At 43.9% G+C, this 18903-nt stretch overlaps 2 protein-coding genes across 11 annotated transcripts in view; one reads left to right on the top strand and one right to left on the bottom strand.

The window, feature by feature from the left end:
* Positions 1–18903, top strand: part of LOC135104938 (thioredoxin domain-containing protein 16-like) — a 428690-nt gene that overhangs the window by 248055 nt on the left and 161732 nt on the right. For all 10 annotated transcript variants that reach the window (XM_064012732.1, XM_064012729.1, XM_064012731.1 and 7 more), the window contains one exon: positions 6405–6492. In XM_064012732.1, the coding sequence (XP_063868802.1) occupies positions 6405–6492 (88 nt within the window). The remainder of the gene's footprint in view (positions 1–6404; positions 6493–18903) is intronic.
* LOC135104939 (uncharacterized) overlaps positions 1485–18903 on the bottom strand; it is a 116740-nt gene continuing 99321 nt past the window's right edge. The window contains exon 3 of the transcript XR_010270613.1: positions 1485–2471. The gene's annotated coding sequence lies outside the window, so the exon portion shown is untranslated. The remainder of the gene's footprint in view (positions 2472–18903) is intronic.

Genomic DNA, 18903 nt, shown 5'->3' with positions numbered 1-18903 from the left:
ATTCCTACCCTTGAAAATAGGAGGGAGAGAGGGGATTTAATAAACATCTATAGAATGATAAATGGTATAGAAAATGTAAACAAAGAAATTTAGACACATAGAAAACAAGAGGACATAGTAAGAAGTTGAAGAAAGTTAACTGTAGAAGAGACATCAAGAAATATAGTTTTTCATCACAAAAGTGTGAACAAATGGAATGAACTCAGTGAAGACATTGTTAATACCAAAACTGTCCATGCTTTTAAGACCAAACTGGATAGATACTGAGACGGGATACTATGAGATTATTCCCCTCCCATAAACCACGACTAGGTGAATACACTACAAAAGAATACAACTGGCTAACGTACCCGAGTCAACCAAGCATCCAATCCTACCAGGTAGTAGGATTGGATGTTTGGTTGACTCGAGTGCGTTAGCCAGTTATATTCTACCACTACATTTTATCATTTTCTTGGTATAATCTTAGCTGGAGCATTATGTTGGTATATGATGGCTTATCAACTTTCTTTATGAGGAAGATGTGTTCTTTAGAAAAATTCTTCCCTTTGTATAAGTTTAATCAACTCCTGTTCTGCTGCCCTCATTTCCCTTACTCATATGTTTGGGTCAGTAATGATAGTCAGACCTTTGCTTTAGCCTTTAAGTTAGTTTTATAGCAAAATACCCATATTAATATCTGTAAGCATTTGTCATACTTGTTATATCTTACCCATTCCATCAATTTAGGTGGTATTGTGACTGTATTTACAATTATTTCGGTTTCAGCTGGTTGAGCCATGTCAGTTTGCACTTTAAATGACTCAGTCTTATGGGGCAGCCATGAGGGGCCTTCCCAACACATAGAGGAATAATTCAGGCCATCTGGGCTTATTGCCTGAGTTAGGAGATACACTGGATTATCCTTAGTCATCACATAGTTCACCTTTATGTTGGGAATGAGTTGGTTGATTTCTTGTATCCACTTGGCCATGTATATAGATAATGCCTTTTGACTTTGTAGCCAATATAGGGTGATTTGGCTGTCACATGTCACATCATATATTAATACTCTTTATGTTAATTACACTGCACAGGCTTCATGAATGAAGTACAACCTTTGCTTTATTTATTATCAGATTCCCTTGCCCATTGTTACAAAGGTAAGCACAAGCTCCATATACATTACTACTGTCATCACTAAAAATTAACAAAGTACACGAGACTTACCGTAGGTCAGTTGAAGTGTACTTCTAATTTTTCGAGGCAAATCACCTCTGCTGGTGCGGAGGTTTCACATGAGAGAGAGAGTGCGTCACGCGCTGCTGGCAGACTTTAAAGCAAGGACTCGACATCCACATGATGAACCAATTAGGAAATTAAGTAACCTGTAGAGCTTAAGGTAGGGAGGGAGAGGAGGGCATGTGAAACCTCCGCACCAGCAGAGGTGATTTGCCTCGAAAAATTAGAAGTACACTTCAACTGACCTACGGTAAGTCTCGTGTACTTTGTTAATTTTACTTCGGCAAAATCACCTATCTGCTGGGCAGACATTTCCCATGAGGCTTTGAAGCCATGTGGATGACGAGGGAGGATGCAATAGTAGAGAGGAAAAGGAAATACCCCACAAGAAACAGTACTATAACTATTATTCCATGGAAGGATCTTGTACATGAGACAATCATACAATTGGTGTATAAAATAAGGTACATTGCATCCAACTTAATCCAATCTACAAACAATGTTGAAATATGGTAACAGTTCACATCATAAGGTAAACCTAAGGTACTAGATACTAAATACTTAAAATATCCGTGTACTGCAACACTGGAGTGCAGCAACAAACCCAAATCATGTCTTATTCTAGCACTGCATCCTGAAAGAGGTCAGAAGCAGCCACAATGTTCTTATTATAATATTTTGCAAAGGTAGATTCCCTAGACCAGCCCACCTTAGCCATAATGCATGCAACAGGGACAGCCGCCACTCCAGCTTTTGAAGCTGCTGCTGGCCACACACTACCAGCGGAAAACTTTGAGATGTCTATGCCGGACATGCGGAGAATGGTCCTGACCCAACGGGCAATAGTGTCTTTGGAAACTGATTTGTGGGGTTTTATGAAGCTAATGAGGAGCCTGGTATCAGTGTGCATCTCATCCTGTCTAAGCTCTTTAGTCACATCAATGTACCTCAGGAGAGTGCTACAGACACATAATCGTGGATCCTTAGGGTAACGATGGAATGTGACCCTGTTGATGTTAAAATTTGGTCTGGATTGTTTAAGAGTGCCCCCCAACTGTACTGAAATGGAGTGTTCATTAATGAGCATGTCTCTGATTAACAGTAGTTGTAAAGTTTGAATTCTGGCAGCTTGAGTTAAGGCCATCATCATAACCAATTTTAGCGTTAATTCTTTAAGGGTTAATGCATGTAAGGGGAACATGGACCTTAGTTGCTCTAAGACAGGTTGGACGTCCCAAGTGTCAGTGTACCTGGGCTGAGGAGTTCTAAGATTGAAAACCCCTCTCATGAATTGGATGACCAAAGGGTGATTTCCTGCCCTGCATCCGTCCACCACAATGCCGAGAGAAGACAGGGCACCCCTCGCAGTGTTCACACACTCATAACCCACACCCCTGTCAAAGGATTCCGTCAAAAAATTTACAATGTGACCTACAGTTGGAGAAGTGGGATCGACATTCCGTCTACCACAAAACAACGACCACCTCTGGACTTGTGGGCGGTATTGCCTCTCAGTACCTGGTTTCCAGGAGGCAAGTATGATGTCCGCAGCAGCCGGCGAAACTCCTCGTTTCTGCAATTTTTCCCTGACAGAAGGCATGCCATGAGCCTCGTGTGGGACATGATAGGGTGTGGATCTGTTGTGGACGGGTGTGTTAGAACATTCCTCCTGTTCGTTATCAAACGTGGGAAGTCTATTAGCAACTGGAGCAGCATGCCCATCCAAAACTGGGACGGCCACAGAGGAACCACCATCCAGCCTCGTGCTTGCTCCGCACGTAACTTCTGAAGGCACCTAGCAATTAATGAGAATGGGGGGAAAATGTAAGACAAATCAAAGTTTGACCAGTCTAAGGAAAAAGCATCAAAATATTTAGCCTCCGGATCTGGCAACCACGAACAGAATGTATTAACCTGTTTGTTAAGCCTTGAGGCAAATAAATCAATGGACGGTGTCCCAAAAACATTACACAAGGTAGTAAAAATGTGTGAGTCGAGTTTCCACTCATGTCTGTCATTAATCTTGCGAGAGGCTACATCAGCCAAGGTGTTGTCCTTCCCCGGTATGTGCGAGCATGTAACCCATGAGTCATGTTCCAGACACCAATCCCAAATCTGGGTACCATACTCCTGTTTCAAAGCGGCAATTTTTTTTTCCCCCCTCCAACTTCCTGTAGTGAAGTTTACCTAACTCCACTGCTGGGATCGCAGCCACCATGAGGCCGATCACCCTGGCCACCTCTCGAATGGGGGCAACATCTTTACACAAAAGTTCTGCACATCCTTGGTGAATTTTGATTAGTCTACGCTCAGGTAAAGAGGCAGTCATGAACTTGGTGCTAATAACATTGCCTAGGTATTCAATACATTGTGTGGGGGTGAGAACAGACTTCTCCATATTGATACAAAAGCCTAACCTCTGCAACAGAGAAATGGTGGCCTGAATCGCCTGAAGACATCCTGAGTAAGAGTTACTGCAAATTAATGTGTCATCTATAAAGCTGGTGATAGTGTATCCTTCCTGCCTTAAAGTAGCAAAGACTGGCTTCATCAGTTTGGTGAAAAGCCGAGGTCCCTCAGAAATGCCATTAGGGAGGCAGGTGAATTGATAGATAACACCTTGCCATGTAAAACATAAAAATCGTTGTTGCTCATCTGCAACCCTAACAGAATAATAAGCATGCCTGAGATCGACAGAAGCCAAAAAATCACCCTGGTTGATGAGCCTGATGGCCTGTTCAAAATTTTCCATTTTAAAATGTTTATATGGTATGTATTTGTTTAACCTCTCCAAGTTAAGAACCAGGCGAAATTCCCCGTTTTTCTTTTCTCGCAAAAAAATAGGAGAGATAACCTGCTGAGTTTGTTTGTGTGTGACTTTAATGACTTTAAGCTGTAAAAGTTTTTTGATCTCTCCAGAAATTATCCCCTGTTGCACAGTGTTGAACCTGTATTCCAAATCATTAAAAAATAAAGGATGAACACTATCGACATCAATATCAAGGTGGCAATGCTGAACAATATCCAAAATGACAGGGTCACTGGTAATTTTACGCCACTCATGCAGGAAAGAGTGTAGTCTGCCAGCTTCAAAACATGCACTTGCCTGTAAGTTTACTGGGGCTGCCTGCTGCGGCCGCCCCGTCCCTTGGAGTTTTTTGGCTCCACATCCTGACGAGTGGAAGGCAGTCGTGGGGCAGCCCTGGAGCCATACCGCTGTTGCCCGTAGGGTTGGAACCTGGCGTAATATCCCCTACTAGCAGGCTTGTTCCAATATCCACCAGGGCGTTTACCTGCGAACTTGCTAGTAAAGGCAGGCTTTTTCTGCGAGAACTTACTCCGCAGTTTCTCCGCTTCCTCAATTTGTCTGGCAGACTGGGACACATCGTCACCGAACAGAAAGCGAGTAATTGGCACCTTATCTGAACAAAGATGAGCATATTTATAGTTTATCTCGCGTTTCATGACAAAACGCCTGGCCAAATTGTTCCTGTGATTGGCATTGCCTAGCAATGCCAATACACCATTTAGCATGCTCACCTCATGTGCCAACTTGGGGTTACTTTCCTGTTCAGCCAAATTATCCAGTGCCACTAAGGATTTGGTGATAATGGTTGAAGCCCGCAGGATGTCCTTATTTACCTCCTTCAAGCGGAAGTCTGTCTTCCTGGCATCCAGCTTCAGGGCCTCCAACACCTGTGGGTTGCATTCCACTGGCGCAAGAGCATGGCAGTTATTAGGCCTCTTGACAACATCGTCCTCACACGTGGCCTTGTAGTCCTCCTCTCTCATACCATTATCAAAGAGAAAGTTTACCATCTCTGCCACTCTATTGTCAATGTCAGCAACCACCGTGTCAGAAGGACCAAAGGCCTTAGTGCCCTGAATTAAGGTGCTGTCAGCAGGGGCGGCAGGCATCGACACTGCCTCATCCTCACTCATCCTGGCCGAGAAACCAGAAAAAGTGGCAGAACAAGGAGGCGACAAACCCCAGCCCCCCAGAGTACTGTCCTCCACAGTCACCTGCGCCGACCCAGTAGGGGGTGGTAGTTGCCGTCTGTCTGCCTGCAAGGCCTCCACTTCACCCCGCAAATCAGCCAAGGCGTCCAACACAACTGACCAAGGGGGAGGAGCAGGAGAAGTGCCGCGGGAACCACGTGCGTCAGCACTGTTACGTAATCTCACGCAACCATGCCTCCCACTCAAGCGACGAGATGAATGATCCCTGTGCCTGTCGTCGTCATCTTGAGGGCGAACAGTGGACCCAGGGAGAGGAGAAGGCCCACAGAAGGCACGTGGGGCAGGAGGGGAAGGGGATCGAGAGGCAGAGGACGCTTCACCAGACTCCGACATGGCTGCCGCACTGCGATAAGGAGAACAAAGCCGTAAGCTTCCCACACAGTTCCATCGTCAGTGGAGACCGATATACCAATAATACAACTCGCCCCAAAAACGGGTAACGAAGTTGAAGGCACTGTACCTGCGTAACAAGTATCGTGGCCTTATCTGAAAGAAAACAGCAAAAACTTGGGAGTCCGTATGACCCAGAATGACCGTGTCTGCCCGACGCGGCGAGCAGCAAACAACTGCCGGCAGCGCGTGACGCACTCTCTCTCTCATGGGAAATGTCCGCCCAGCAGATAGGTGATTTTGCCGAAGTAAAATATGCAAGTCTGCTCCCTGCTGTATTATGGTTGATCTAGGGATCTCATTTTTACTTTCTGTTTTGAGTTCTTTTGTCAAGTAGATGCCGTTGATCATAAAGTTCATCTGTAAGGTCTGATCCCATGATGTTTTTAGTTTGGTCATTAGGAATGGTGTAGTGGTTCTAGTTATTCTAAAGGACTCTTTAGATGTCAGAAATTTTGTCACTTCCATAGTTAAGGGAAACTTAAGGAGGTATTTTAGAAAATATATTTGTGTTCTGTTCTGAATGTAAGCAGCATACCAATTGTATATGCTAATTTACTCAAGTTCCTATCAGATTCTTTTAATTTTCCAAATATATACCAACTTCCCCTCTAGACAAAGTAGAGAGCTTAGACAGACGAACACTCTGTTACAGATTAAAATATTACTTATTTGGTTGATGTATTTGACTAATGATACAATATTTATTTCCTGAAACTAAGCAATATATGTGATAATTATATAATTTTTATAACATTTTATTTTGTTAACAGGAGCATCAACTTTTCGTGAAGTATGTCACATGCTGGAGGGCACCGAACTCTTAGGTCTACATATTTCTCAAGAGGCTGTCAATACCTAGTAAGTAAATGCAAGAGAGAGAGAGAGAGAGAGAGAGAGAGAGAGAGAGAGAGAGAGAGAGAGAGAGAGAGAGAGAGAGAGAGAGAGAGAGAGAGAGAGAGAGAGAGAGAGAGAGAGAGAGACTGGAATGGGCAAGAATTAATGACTTTTGTTATAACCACCTCATCAGGAAGTTATCAGTATAGTCTAGATCTTATGTCTTGCTCCCATTGGGAGCATCTCTCAAGGAGAGGAACAAAAAAACCTTCAAATCCTTCTAACCAAATATTCTTTTCTCACTTGTTCAAGTGCTTGGTCTTTAACCTTTTCCACATATGTACTCCATTGCTCTTGTCTTCTGTCTTTCTCTTTTATCAGGACCTTCAGTTTCACTCACATATGCTATCTTTACAAACTCTGCTCTTCATTCTCACAATGAAGGCTTACCATCATAGTGTTTTTTTTTTTTTATCATTCCATCACTCCACAATGGTGGACTTTCCAAGCTTTGTCACTATGCCTTTCCATTGTATTGGGCTATTGGCCTGAAAAGGGCTCCTAATTACCTTGACTTTTCTGTTTGTGCAGGAAGCTTTTTTTCAGAGGACCAGCACACAAAATTTGTATTCAATAAACTTCACAGCAAAAATTTAGAAGTGAAATGATATCCATAGTTACTGTATTTCCTTTTTAAACATCTTACATCAAATCAGTTTTCTCTTATTTACAAGAAAATAGTCCAAAGTAATTTCAACCTGGCCTTTTAGAATTGTGATTTTGAATGGAGTAAAAAATTTTTTTGGTGGTACTGATTGGAAGCCAGTGTTTTATGCATCGGACTTGAATCAACATATTTTAGATGGAAGTCTGGATATGGCAAATTACAACATCTACACACAGGTAGGCAGCTATCCGCAACAAACACTTGCCAAGAAAAAGTCATAGAAAAAGGAAAAAAAATAAATAAATAATAATAATAATAAAACAGCGACTTTCGTTCAACCCCACACTTAAACATCTAACTACTAATCCAAAATAGGGCATGATCTAGGAAGATAAGGAGGATGGGACAAATAGCACTCACCATCAGAAAATACCATATATAATTAGTTGGGATCTGGATGAGACACGGGGAGGGGAAGAAGGAAACTATGGGTGGGAACAAAACATTGGCATCCACTGAGCTCCACCAAAAATAGATTTTTCTCTCTGTTCAAAATCCCATTTTGGTGACTACTTCATGGATGCCAATTCTGCTTACCATGTGGAGGTAGTCTATAAAGACATCAACCTGGGAACATACCAAAAGAGAAGACTGGAGATCCACAGCTGTTATGTATGCAGCAGAAGAACGTCCCCAAGAGGAAAACACTGATTAAGAGCAATCTGATGGGAAAACTGCAATAATGTTCCCCAGCAAGACCAAGAAAACCTACGCTCATGCCCCACACGCAAAGAGGCCACTGGGCTGTAAATTACGGCTGACCAAAACCCAGAAGATAAACCTGAAGTTTCTTAGAATAGAAAAAAGGGAAACCCTGAACCTATGAGGTCTCAAATAAAGGATCAGTTAGGCAGGAGGGCCCATTGCAACACAGGGCATATTGGTGACCAGTGGAGAGGCAGTGATGGACAAAAAGTGTGAGCTTAGCTTCACTGGCCTCCTAAGCAAGTAGTCTCCAAGAAATGGGAATAAAGAAAAGTAGAGAAGCCTCCATTTCATGAACATCCTGACCTCTTGGGCAATGTCCTGGATCTGCACAGTTGATAACATTGCACAAAACCTGTGTGATATGGACACTGGAGCAAGTTGCAGAGAGAGTCAGGGCAGACAAAGAGATGGTCCAAAGAATAATCAGGAGAAGCCAGAGGATACTGGCAGAGACAAGATACAGGACACAGAAGATGATGAACTCCATTTTGAAACCAAACTAGAATAATGATAGGGATGAGGAGAAGGTGGTGAGCTTCCCCTTCGTTCTTGACCAGAAAGGAAGGCCAACAAAATCTGGGTGTCACCAGAAGCAAAGACAGTCCAGGCAAGACTATGAGACAAGGCACATAATTGTGAAGCACGCAGGCCAGAAGCTAAGGCAACTAAAAACAATTTTCTGAAAAATCAGTTCCATTAAGGAAAGCTCAGGAAGCAGAGGAGGAAACAAGGAGTCCAGAACTTTAGAGAGGGACCAGACAGGATGAGACTGGCAGAAAGCAAGATATTGAAGGAGGAAGCTGCAGAGCATCCTGTCCACCCATAACAAAGTGGAACCTTCAGAACACCAGTGTGGGTATGGATAGTAGTGGCAGAGCAGCCTTTCTCATGAAACAAGAAACCAAAGAACTGAAGTACCACATATTGAGAGAGGACTTGAATATCTTTATTGTGCAGGAAGGACTAGAAGACTTTCCAGCAGGACTGGTGGACTGGAACTGCCGAATAGGAGAGTCACAAAGGGTCCGAGAAAAATCCAGCATCACTTGTGGAGGCAACTCACTAGATAAGCTCAGAGAGAGAAACTCCATACATGAAAGTCAGAGAAGATCCCGAAGAACTTCAGGCCTTTCCCTGACAGAGACAGTGCAGGAGTTGCTGGTACCAAGGCTGGGCTCACTAGAGGGGGGGCACCAGAAGAACTTGGCTGTGGAATGTCTGTAGTTTGTGGCATACCTGTAGTAACACTGGCTGCCAGAGGAGGGAACAGATACAGGAAATTCCACTAGCTCCACTCAACCAGGAAGGCATCAGGTTCTCCTGCCTTCATTTCCATCCAACAGGACACAAATAGAGGGAGCTTCTGGTTGGAGGTGGAGGCAAACAGATCCACATGAGGACTGCCAAAAAGGTCCACTAGGTCTTGGAATGCAGTCTCTTTCAACTCCCACTCCATTGAGGTCCCTGCCTGATGTGACAACACATCGGCCCAAACATTATCCAAACCTGGAATATACCTGGTGGATAGGCAGAGCTTTCAGGACTTGACCAGGAAAAACAGATCTTATGAGACAGAGAGAAGTGGGAGAGAATGAGAAGAGCATTGGTAGCGTTGAGTAGCGATGAAAAAAGTGGGGTTGGGGAAGGATCCAGGGAGCAACTGAGGACAACTGACAGGGTAGAGCCCACCAACTAAGGCTGGGTAGGAACCGGTTCTGGAATTGGTTCCAACGGCTCCACTAGGCCTTGCTTGGAATCAGTTCTGAGTCTTGGAGCCAGTTCCACCTTAACGGTTCCTTGTGAGTACTGATGGCTGATGCTCATGAGTTACAAATCACAGACAGTTATGCAATGTTTAAAATATGTAATCATGAATATTATTCAGGAAGTTTTGCAAATTGTCTCTACAAATGAACAAAATGGAGTGTAAAGGAATGATACATGAATAGTGTCCCTTCATCCAGTATTCAAAGAAATCGCATAAATGATATGAAAATATTTTGTTCATGATGGTCAATAGTATGCACTGATTTAGTGTTGCCATATGTGTAATAATTTCTTAACACTGATTGGTAGATGTCTTATGACATCATGACAAGGTGTAAATAGTAGTGCACGGCCAGCGACTTGCTCATAACTCATAAGAGCTAAAACTGCCTAAGGAAGAGGGAGTCTGTGACCATCATCCTCATGAATAAATAAAGACCTTATTTTTTCAGATACTCAAAATAACTTACCCTTCCTCTCTCACATTATAACATAATATTTTTACAGGCAACAAGTCTTTTCAAAGGCAGCGTGCTGAAGGTGCACATATCACGTTTATACCTACTTAGCAGCATCAGAGCATAGAAAACGGAGGTGTACATCTCACTTATTAAACCTAAATTTCACATAAAACAATGGCATCCAAGTGGAATAGAACAGCTCCAGTGTGGACGTACATAGAACAGACATCGTCTGACATCGTATGCTTGGTGCATATAGATAAGCTGAAGTACAGTGGAAGTACATTGAACATGATGAAACACCTGCACACCAGACATCCCAATGAATATACGGAGTTCAAGGAGGATCCAGATATGGATATTGGTGCCAAACATCCCAGACCTCTGCTCAACCAACAATGATCGAAGCCATCACTAGGGTTCAGCCCTATAAGAATGATTCAAATAAAAAGAAAGAACTTGATGCATTGGTTGTCAGGATGATAGGGGAAGACTTACAACCACTATCTGTTGTTGAAGATGAGGGGTTTAAGAGATCAGTAAATGGACTCAATCCCAGATATGACTTACCAAGCCACAGAGAGATAGATAGGACTCTCTTACCTTCTATTTACAATAGAGAAGTAGAGAAAGTCTGTCAAGAGCTGGAGAAAGCTAAGCGTATTGCTTTAACAACAGACATATTATGGACATCCCAACAAACAAAAGCATTCATCACAGTGACAGCTCACTACATATCCCTAGAGTGAGTCCTCAAGTCTGCTGTGCTTGATACTGTTTATATGGTTAAGTCCCATAGAGCAAATAATTTTGCAGAAGAGTTAAGACGTGTCTACAATAAATAGAACATTTTAGATAAAATTCACTCAATTGTGACTGACAATGCTGCTGACATGACTGCAGCAATGAAACAGATGAATGTTCACCATATCCCATGCGTTACACACACTTTGAATCTAGTTGTTCAGGACTCCACTAAGAACACTGAGGATGTTCAGAAGCTAAAAGAAATAAATAATGACTATTGTAACTTTTTCCATCACAGCATGAAGGTTTCTGATAAGCTCATGCAGGTACAAGAGCAGCACAAACAGCCTTCAAAAAAAAATTATTCAGGATGTAGAAACTAGATCAAATTCTACATACTACATGATGGAACGATATTTAGAGCAACATGACCATGTGAAATACACTCTCCGCTATCTGGGGAAAACTAATATGTGTCTGTCTAACAAGGAGCTTGTAATAATCTCTGCCAGTATTCTGGATGAATCCTGGAAGCTCTACACACTAGTGGTAACCATTTGAGCAGCACGCTGGTGGCTCCAAGACTTGGTACTCACAACGCACTCTCTAAATGATTCCCCACGGAACCAATTCTGGAACCAGCTCTGCCTGATAACTATCTGAGCAATGCACTGGCGGCTCCAAGACTCTGGTACTCACCCCACACGCCAGCAGCTCCAAGACTCTGGTACTGGCCCCGCACGCTCTACATGATTCTCTGTGGAACCAATTCCAGAACCAGCTCCACCTGGTAACCGTCTGAGCAGCACTCTGGTATTCACCCCATGCACTGGCGGCCCCAAGACTCTGGTACCGGCCATGCATGCTCTATACGATTCTCTGCGGAACCAGTTCCAACGGATCCACCAGCCCAAGGAATCAATTCCGTAAATACCTAAGTTATCAGTTCCTGCCCACCACTACCACCAACAGAGGAGTAGGAGTAGAGATCTGGGAAACTTACAAACTTGGTCATGATGGGCAATGGGAAACTAGTGGTTTCCTTCTAGGGAAAGTTTCCTGAACCTCAGCCATCCTAGAGGTATTACATGTGCTGTGAAGTTGAGAGAACCTAAGGGGCTGTCCCACAATCACTTGGTGACAGTATGAGACCCCAGTGCCTGGCAAAGCTTCTGCAGCAGATGGACTGGTTGCGTGCAGACATTCCCAGAGTCTGGGACCTTGTGTCCCACTACATGCTGAGCTGAATGATGGACTGGGAAGGAGAAAGTTGGAACCTGGAGAAGTTGACAAGGAATCCCATTTCCTGGCAGGTGCAGAGGGCAGTGTACCAGACCTCACTGAGCTTAGGAGTCTGAAGGAGTGTGGATCAGCCAGTTGTTGAGGTATATGAGGGTTGATACCCCTTGACTGGTAAGATGTGCAGATACAACCTTGGTGAGCTTTGTGAAGACCCTGGGTGTAGTGTTGAGACCAGAAGGCATGACATTGAACTAAAGGATGTGGAAGTCAACTTGAACTGCCAGGAACTTGCAGATCTGAGGGTGAATGGGCACATGCCAGTACACACTCTCCAGGTTGAGGCAGACCATCCATGCATCTGGAGACAAGGCCTTCTGAACTTGCTGAAGTGAGAGCATCTGGAAGCAAAGAGTCTGGATACTTTGATTTGATGACAAGATGAAGCTTGTCAGAGTCTCTTTTAGGAACTACAAAGGCATGGGATAGAAAAGTGGGGGTCAAATGTCTCCTCCACAACATCCTGCTTCCACAGCTCAAAGAGAAGATGTCAAACCACACTGGAGCAGGATTAAGGATGGACAGGACAGAGGAGAAGATGGTGGCCAGCTACCCAAGGCCAAGAGAGACTTGCAGATGACTTTGGCCGCCCAGGATCCTGTCCACCTGCCTGTGGGAGTCAGGAGCACTGGTTCCCGCTAGGCCGGGGAAGTGACCTGGAGGGCTGCAAAGGACCAGGGTTAGGGTTAGCAGACTGGCATGACAAAACCTGCAGAGTCACCCCTTCCCAGTGTGAGGGGTGGAAGAGCTCTTGGCTGAAACTTGAGGGAGACCCAAAGAACCACCACAGGAATCTGAAGAGGAGGGAAGACAACACTGTGGAGGATGAAAACTCACTGTGCATCAACTAGTGGAAGCAAGGACTTGAGAGCCAGAACCTTGACAAGCCTGAGAGAAGGCAGCAGAACCGTGGTGCCAGACATGAACTGTCACATGAGAGGGTGCAGCCCACAAAAGATCTCGAGCATAACCTGCATCCAAGAGGGTTGGAAAGAGGGAGTCAGCAGCCAACAAAGACTGTCAAATTGCTGGGTCCACTTCCTGTAGCACAGCTTCATGACACTGGAGTCTCGCACACAGAGCTCCTGCAACAGAAGTGACCAAGGCTGGCTGTAGAACTTGCACAGCCACAGAAGCCAAGTAGCAATGTGGTAAAAGGCAGCTTGAGTGTTTGAAGATGAGGAGGGCACAGACTCAAAGGAGGAATCCAAAACTGAATCTGTCTTTGAGATCCAAAATATAATGGAAATCCCTAAGAAGAGTGACAGACTTCTTCCCCCTGGTCTGGTCATCATCTGTCAGCAGAGACTTTTTTTTTATGTAGGAAGGACACTGGCCAAGGGCAACAAAAATCCAATAAAAAAAAATGCCCACTGAAATGCCAGTCCCATAAAAGGGTCAAAGCAGTGGTCAAAAATTGATGAATAAGTGTCTTGAAACCTCCCTCTTGAAGGAATTCAAGTCATAGGAAGGTGGAAATACAGAAGCAGGCAGGAAGTTCCACAGTTTACCAGAGAAAGGGGTGAATGATTGAGAATACTGGTTAACTCTTGCATTAGAGAGGTGGACAGAATAGGGGTGAGAGAAAGAAGAAAGTCTTGTGCAGCAAGGCCGCAGGAGGAGGGGAGGCATGCAGTTAGCAAGATCAGAAGAGCAGTTACCATGAAAATAGTGGTAGAAGACAGCTAGAGATGCAACATTGCGGTGGTGAGAGAGAGGCTGAAGACAGTCAGTTAGAGGAGAGAAGCTGATGAGACAAAAAGCTTTTGATTCCACACTGTCTAGAAGAGCAGTATGAGTGGAACCCCCCCAGACATGTGAAGCATACTCCATACATGGACGGATAAGGCCCTTGTACAGAGTTAGCAGCTGGGGGGGTGAGAAAAACTGGCGGAGACATCTCAGAACACCTAACTTCATAGAAGCTGTTTTAGCTAGAGATGAGATGTGAAGTTTCCAGTTCAGATTATAAGTAAAGGACAGACCAAGGACATTCAGTGAAGAAGAGGGGGACAGTTGAGTGTCATTGAAGAAGAGGGGATAATTGTCTGGAAGGTTGTGTCGAGTTGATACATGGAGGAATTGAGTTTTTGAGGCATTGAACAATACCAAGTTTGCTCTGCCCCAATCAGAAATTTTAGAAAGATCAGAAATCAAGCGTTCTGTGGCTTCCCTGTGTGAAATGTTTACCTCCTGAAGGGTTGGATGTCTATGAAAGGATGTGGAAAATTGCAGGGTGGTATCATCAGCGTAGGAGTGGATAGGACAAGAAGTTTGGTTTAGAAGATCATTAATGAATAACAAGAAGAGAGTGGGTGACAGGACAGAACCCTGAGGAACACCACTGTTAATAGATTTAGGAGAAGAACAGTGACCGTCTACCACAGCAGCAATAGAACGGTCAGAAAGGAAACTTGAGATGAAGTTACAGAGAGAAGGATAGAAGCTGTAGGAGGGTAGTTTTGGAAATCAAAGCTTTGTGCCAGACATTATCAAAAACTTTTGATATGTCCAAGGCAACAGCAAAAGTTTCGCCAAAATCTCTAAACGAGGATGACCAAGACTCAGTAAGGAAAGCCAGAAGATCACCAGTAGAGCAGCCTTGACGGAATCCATACTGGCGATCAGATAGAAGGTTGTGAAGTGATAGATGTTTAAGAATCTTCCTGTTGAGAATAGATTAAAAAACTTTAGATAGTCAGGAAATTAAAGCAATAGGACAGTAGTATGAGGGATTGGAATGGTCACCTTTTTTAGGAACAGGTTGAATGTAGGCAAACTTCCAGCAAGAATGAAAGATAGATGTTGACAAACAGAGCTGAAAGAGTTTGACTAGGCAAGGTGCAAGCACAGAGTCACAGTTTTGGAGAACAATAGGAGGGACCCCATCAGGTTCATAAGCCTTTCGAGGGTTTAGGCCAGCGAGGGCATGGAAAACATCATTGTGAAGAATTTTAAAAGGTGGCATGAAGTAGTCAGAGGGTGGAGGAGAGGGAGGAAGAAGCCCAGAATCATCCAAGGTAGAATTTTTAGCAAAGGTTTGATTGAAGAGTTCAGCTTTAGAAATAGATGTGATAGCAGTGGTGCCATCTGGTTGAAACAGAGGAGGGAAAGAAGAAGAAGCAAAGACATTGGAGATATTTTTGGTTAGATGCCAGAAGTCATGAGGGGAGTTAGATCTTGAAAGGTTTTGACACTTTCTGTTAATGAAGGAGTTTTTGGCTAGTTGGAGAACAAGACTGAGAAGGAAGGGGAAAAGTCAAAATGCCAGGGACTGTTGACAGTTGTGGAGCAGAAAGAAAACCCAGCTGACCCCACAGGTCATCTCTGACTGTAATCACTGAGGCAGAAGCACCTGGGGCAAAAGGAGAATGGCAAGAGGAAGATCTGAAAGAACCCAACTTGTCCCACCAGGAAACAAGAGGCTGGACCAATGTCTGCACTCATATCTGCCACTGAAGGCAGCAACAAAAAGTATTGGGATCACACAGATGTAAGAAATGAAGATTGGGGAGGTGTAACTAGACTAGGAGCGCCAACTCAGCAGCTGCCCTAGAAACATCGTGGGGAGGCACAATGTTAGTAGGGCAGATGTCTGGTAGATGTTAGTAGATGTCTGGTAGGGTTGGACACTTCCCGAAGCTAGACTCTTTCCACAGGATCACAGCAGTTCAAAGTTGGGAGAGGCTGTGAAGGAAGGAGAGAAGAAGAGGGATCACCAGGTGGAGGAGGAGAAGCTGAGACTGGAAGCGGGGCCTGTGAAACCACCTCTGTGACTGCAGGGCCAGCATCCGAAAAAAGTGAAGAAGACCTTTGGCAATGGAAGGGTATGGGCAGAGGTGAAGAGGAGTAGGGCCATTTGTTCTGGTGAGGAAAAGAAGTACCAAGCACTTGGCTGTTTCCAAGAGTACAGGCACGTTCACCACTTGAGCAGGAGAAAGTTTTGAAACCGCAGTGTCAGAAGGAGGGGATGCTGGAGGCAAGATCTGGGCAGCAGGAGAGACAAGCTGAGACTCTTGAAGGGAAGGAGATGAGGAGGCAGCAGTAACAATGGCAGGGTGTGGAGGAGAGGAAGACTGGATGCCACAGGACCTGGGGCAGTAGTCTGTTAATGGCAACTGATTACAGGGGGAAGCCAGTGGTGCCCCACCACAAGCATCCCTTCCAGGAGTGTTAGCCCCATCCTCCTCCGAGAACCCAAGAAAGGGCTGAGAGGGACACCTGGCAGACATGCCAAAAGCAGAAATACCAGAAGACTGGAATAAAAAACTGGTAAGAAACATCAAAGAAAAATTGACACATGTCAAAATAAAATAAATAAATAAATAAAATATGTCAACATGACACAAGCTGGTGGGTCACATGCGGGGAGAAGTACCAGAAAAGCCCTGTGCACATGCTCTGGGATCATTGCTCTTGGAAAGTGGCATCACCTTGAGGGTGGCATCACTCCCTATTGGTAGACCAGTTAGTGGAACAAGACATTGCTGTGAAAGTGGCATCACTCTCTTCCTCATAATGACAGAATGGGACCTTGCTGTGAGAGTGGCATTGCTCCAATCCTCAGAGCAGCATCACCACAGCTAAGGCAACACCCCAGTGGGGTCAGGGCTTATGTATGTGGCAGAAAATGCCATCCCAGCACTGAAACCATGGTGCCGTAGAAACAGTAAAGAGCAGAAGGTAAAACAGAAGTAAACAACATCACAGAGTGCAGAGGAGATGCTGAAAAAACTGTGGGAAAGACACACTTACCACAGAGTGGTGCAAGCCCAACAACAGTGGGCCCAACATACCAGAGGAGATGATGCCTTTGTGGTGGGGAGAAGGGGGGACCAGAGGGGAGGTAGGCCAGGATCTGGGAGTCCACAAGGAAACAAATGGGTCAGGGTCCTCAAAGGAAGTCTGACACATCTGTGGCAGGGCCTGAATCAGTAAAAACCAGAATAGAGTGGCGCTGGATGCACAGCAACAGCTGTCTACAGACCACACAACACATGCACTTGAAAATGCAGAAAATCCTCACAGAAAGTGCACCAACACTGTACATGTCATTTCCCACAGTCACACCCATGCAGCAACACCCAAGGGTAGCACCTGCAAGATGAGCTGACCAAAGGAGGAAGTAGAATGGCAACAAGTAGAAATCTGATGATGAGTTCTATGTATCCCATCCTTCTTACCTTCCTAGGCCACATCCTATTTGGGTTACTCAGTAGTTAAACTGGTTTTTAGGTAAAGGGGGTTGAATGAGACAGTTGCTCTGTTTTTTTGCCTTTTTATGTGACTTCTTTTTTTGCCATTTATTGTGGATAGCTGCCTACTTGTTTGTGGATATTGTAATTTGCCAGTTCCAGACTTCCATCTCTAATACGTTGATGCAATTCCTTTTCATAAAGCATTGGCATCAACAAAGTGGCCACCAAATGTTTAACTTACATTGAAGTATTAGAAAGAGTAATTTTTACCATTTTAGCATGTCAGTATATCTTATGGTGTAAAATTCATGTAATGCACTGTACATTAAATGTGCACTAGACAACTGAGGACAGACACAGTCCTCACCCCAAGATGAGCCATTGTTGTTCACATTCAGAATGCACCATTACATCTACTGTGCCATCTGGGTTAGTCCCCTACCCTTTACTAGTGTACTGAAAGTGGATATTGCATCCAATTAACCTCATTTTTGAAAGCAGATCCTGAACCATGCCTCCTTCTCGTTAATTCAGGTATAGCAGGCTGGTGGCAGAAAAAAGCCCATCTCACCCCAAGAACATCTGTCCATCTGTCTTTGGTGACCGTTTTATTTTTATTTTTATGAAAAGACACAGATTAAAAATTAATATTTCTAAGACTTTAGGTGAGACTCATTTTGGGCTGTATTCTTTAAACAAGAGAAAAAACTTTGCTGTACTACAAGGTGTTGAACAATATGCCTTGGTTTTCATGAAATTATGATAACTATGGTTATCTCCAACACTTTTGCTATAAAGTTTAGTGATTATATCAGTTGTGTGTAATGAAAAGCTTGCAAAACAGGGAAGTCAAGGTGATCAGGGACTCTTTCCAGCCCTCCAGCCTAGTGACCGATGAGACATCTGGTGGAAGACTGAATAGAAGTCTCTCATTAACATGACTTTAGCAGGCACTCTCTGCATCTTTCTCTACACACTTTCTTTGTTCTCACTCTCTTATCATGACAGTGTACATGCTCTGCCCAGATAACTCATTTCTATAACATGCAATCTTGGTTGTTGTGCACTATTTTTTCTACCTTAACCACCTCACATCTTCCTACACCTGACACACTCATCCTCTAAGATATCCTAAAGTTGCACGCATTTACTTTTCTCTCAAAAACATTACCCTCTTTTTCCAACATACACCTTCAGTTTTTCTGTCATATCCACTATTCTCTGAAGTTCTCTCTTACCATGTGCCTATAAGACAGTGTCATTCACAAACAATGGTGTTACTGTAGGCCATCCCATTTCATTCTGTTTCAGCCTTGCACAAACAGTTCCAAATTTAGCTTTTATCTCCCTTATACAGCCATCCATAGAAAAATTAAATAAGCATAGAGACAACACATCTCTGTATTATTCCAGCTCTGTTTGTGAAATTCTCCAAGTTCTCTCTCCTCCTTCACATAAGCCCTTGCACTCCTATAAAGGCCTTAATTCCTTCTAATAACTATACTTCACACTATATAAAATTTAGGAA

This window comes from Scylla paramamosain, chromosome 11 (assembly GCF_035594125.1).
Source record: "Scylla paramamosain isolate STU-SP2022 chromosome 11, ASM3559412v1, whole genome shotgun sequence".
Lineage (NCBI taxonomy): Eukaryota > Metazoa > Arthropoda > Malacostraca > Decapoda > Portunidae > Scylla > Scylla paramamosain.
The sequence above is the reverse complement of the archived record's forward strand: the minus strand, read 5'-3'. Positions and strand labels throughout refer to the sequence as shown.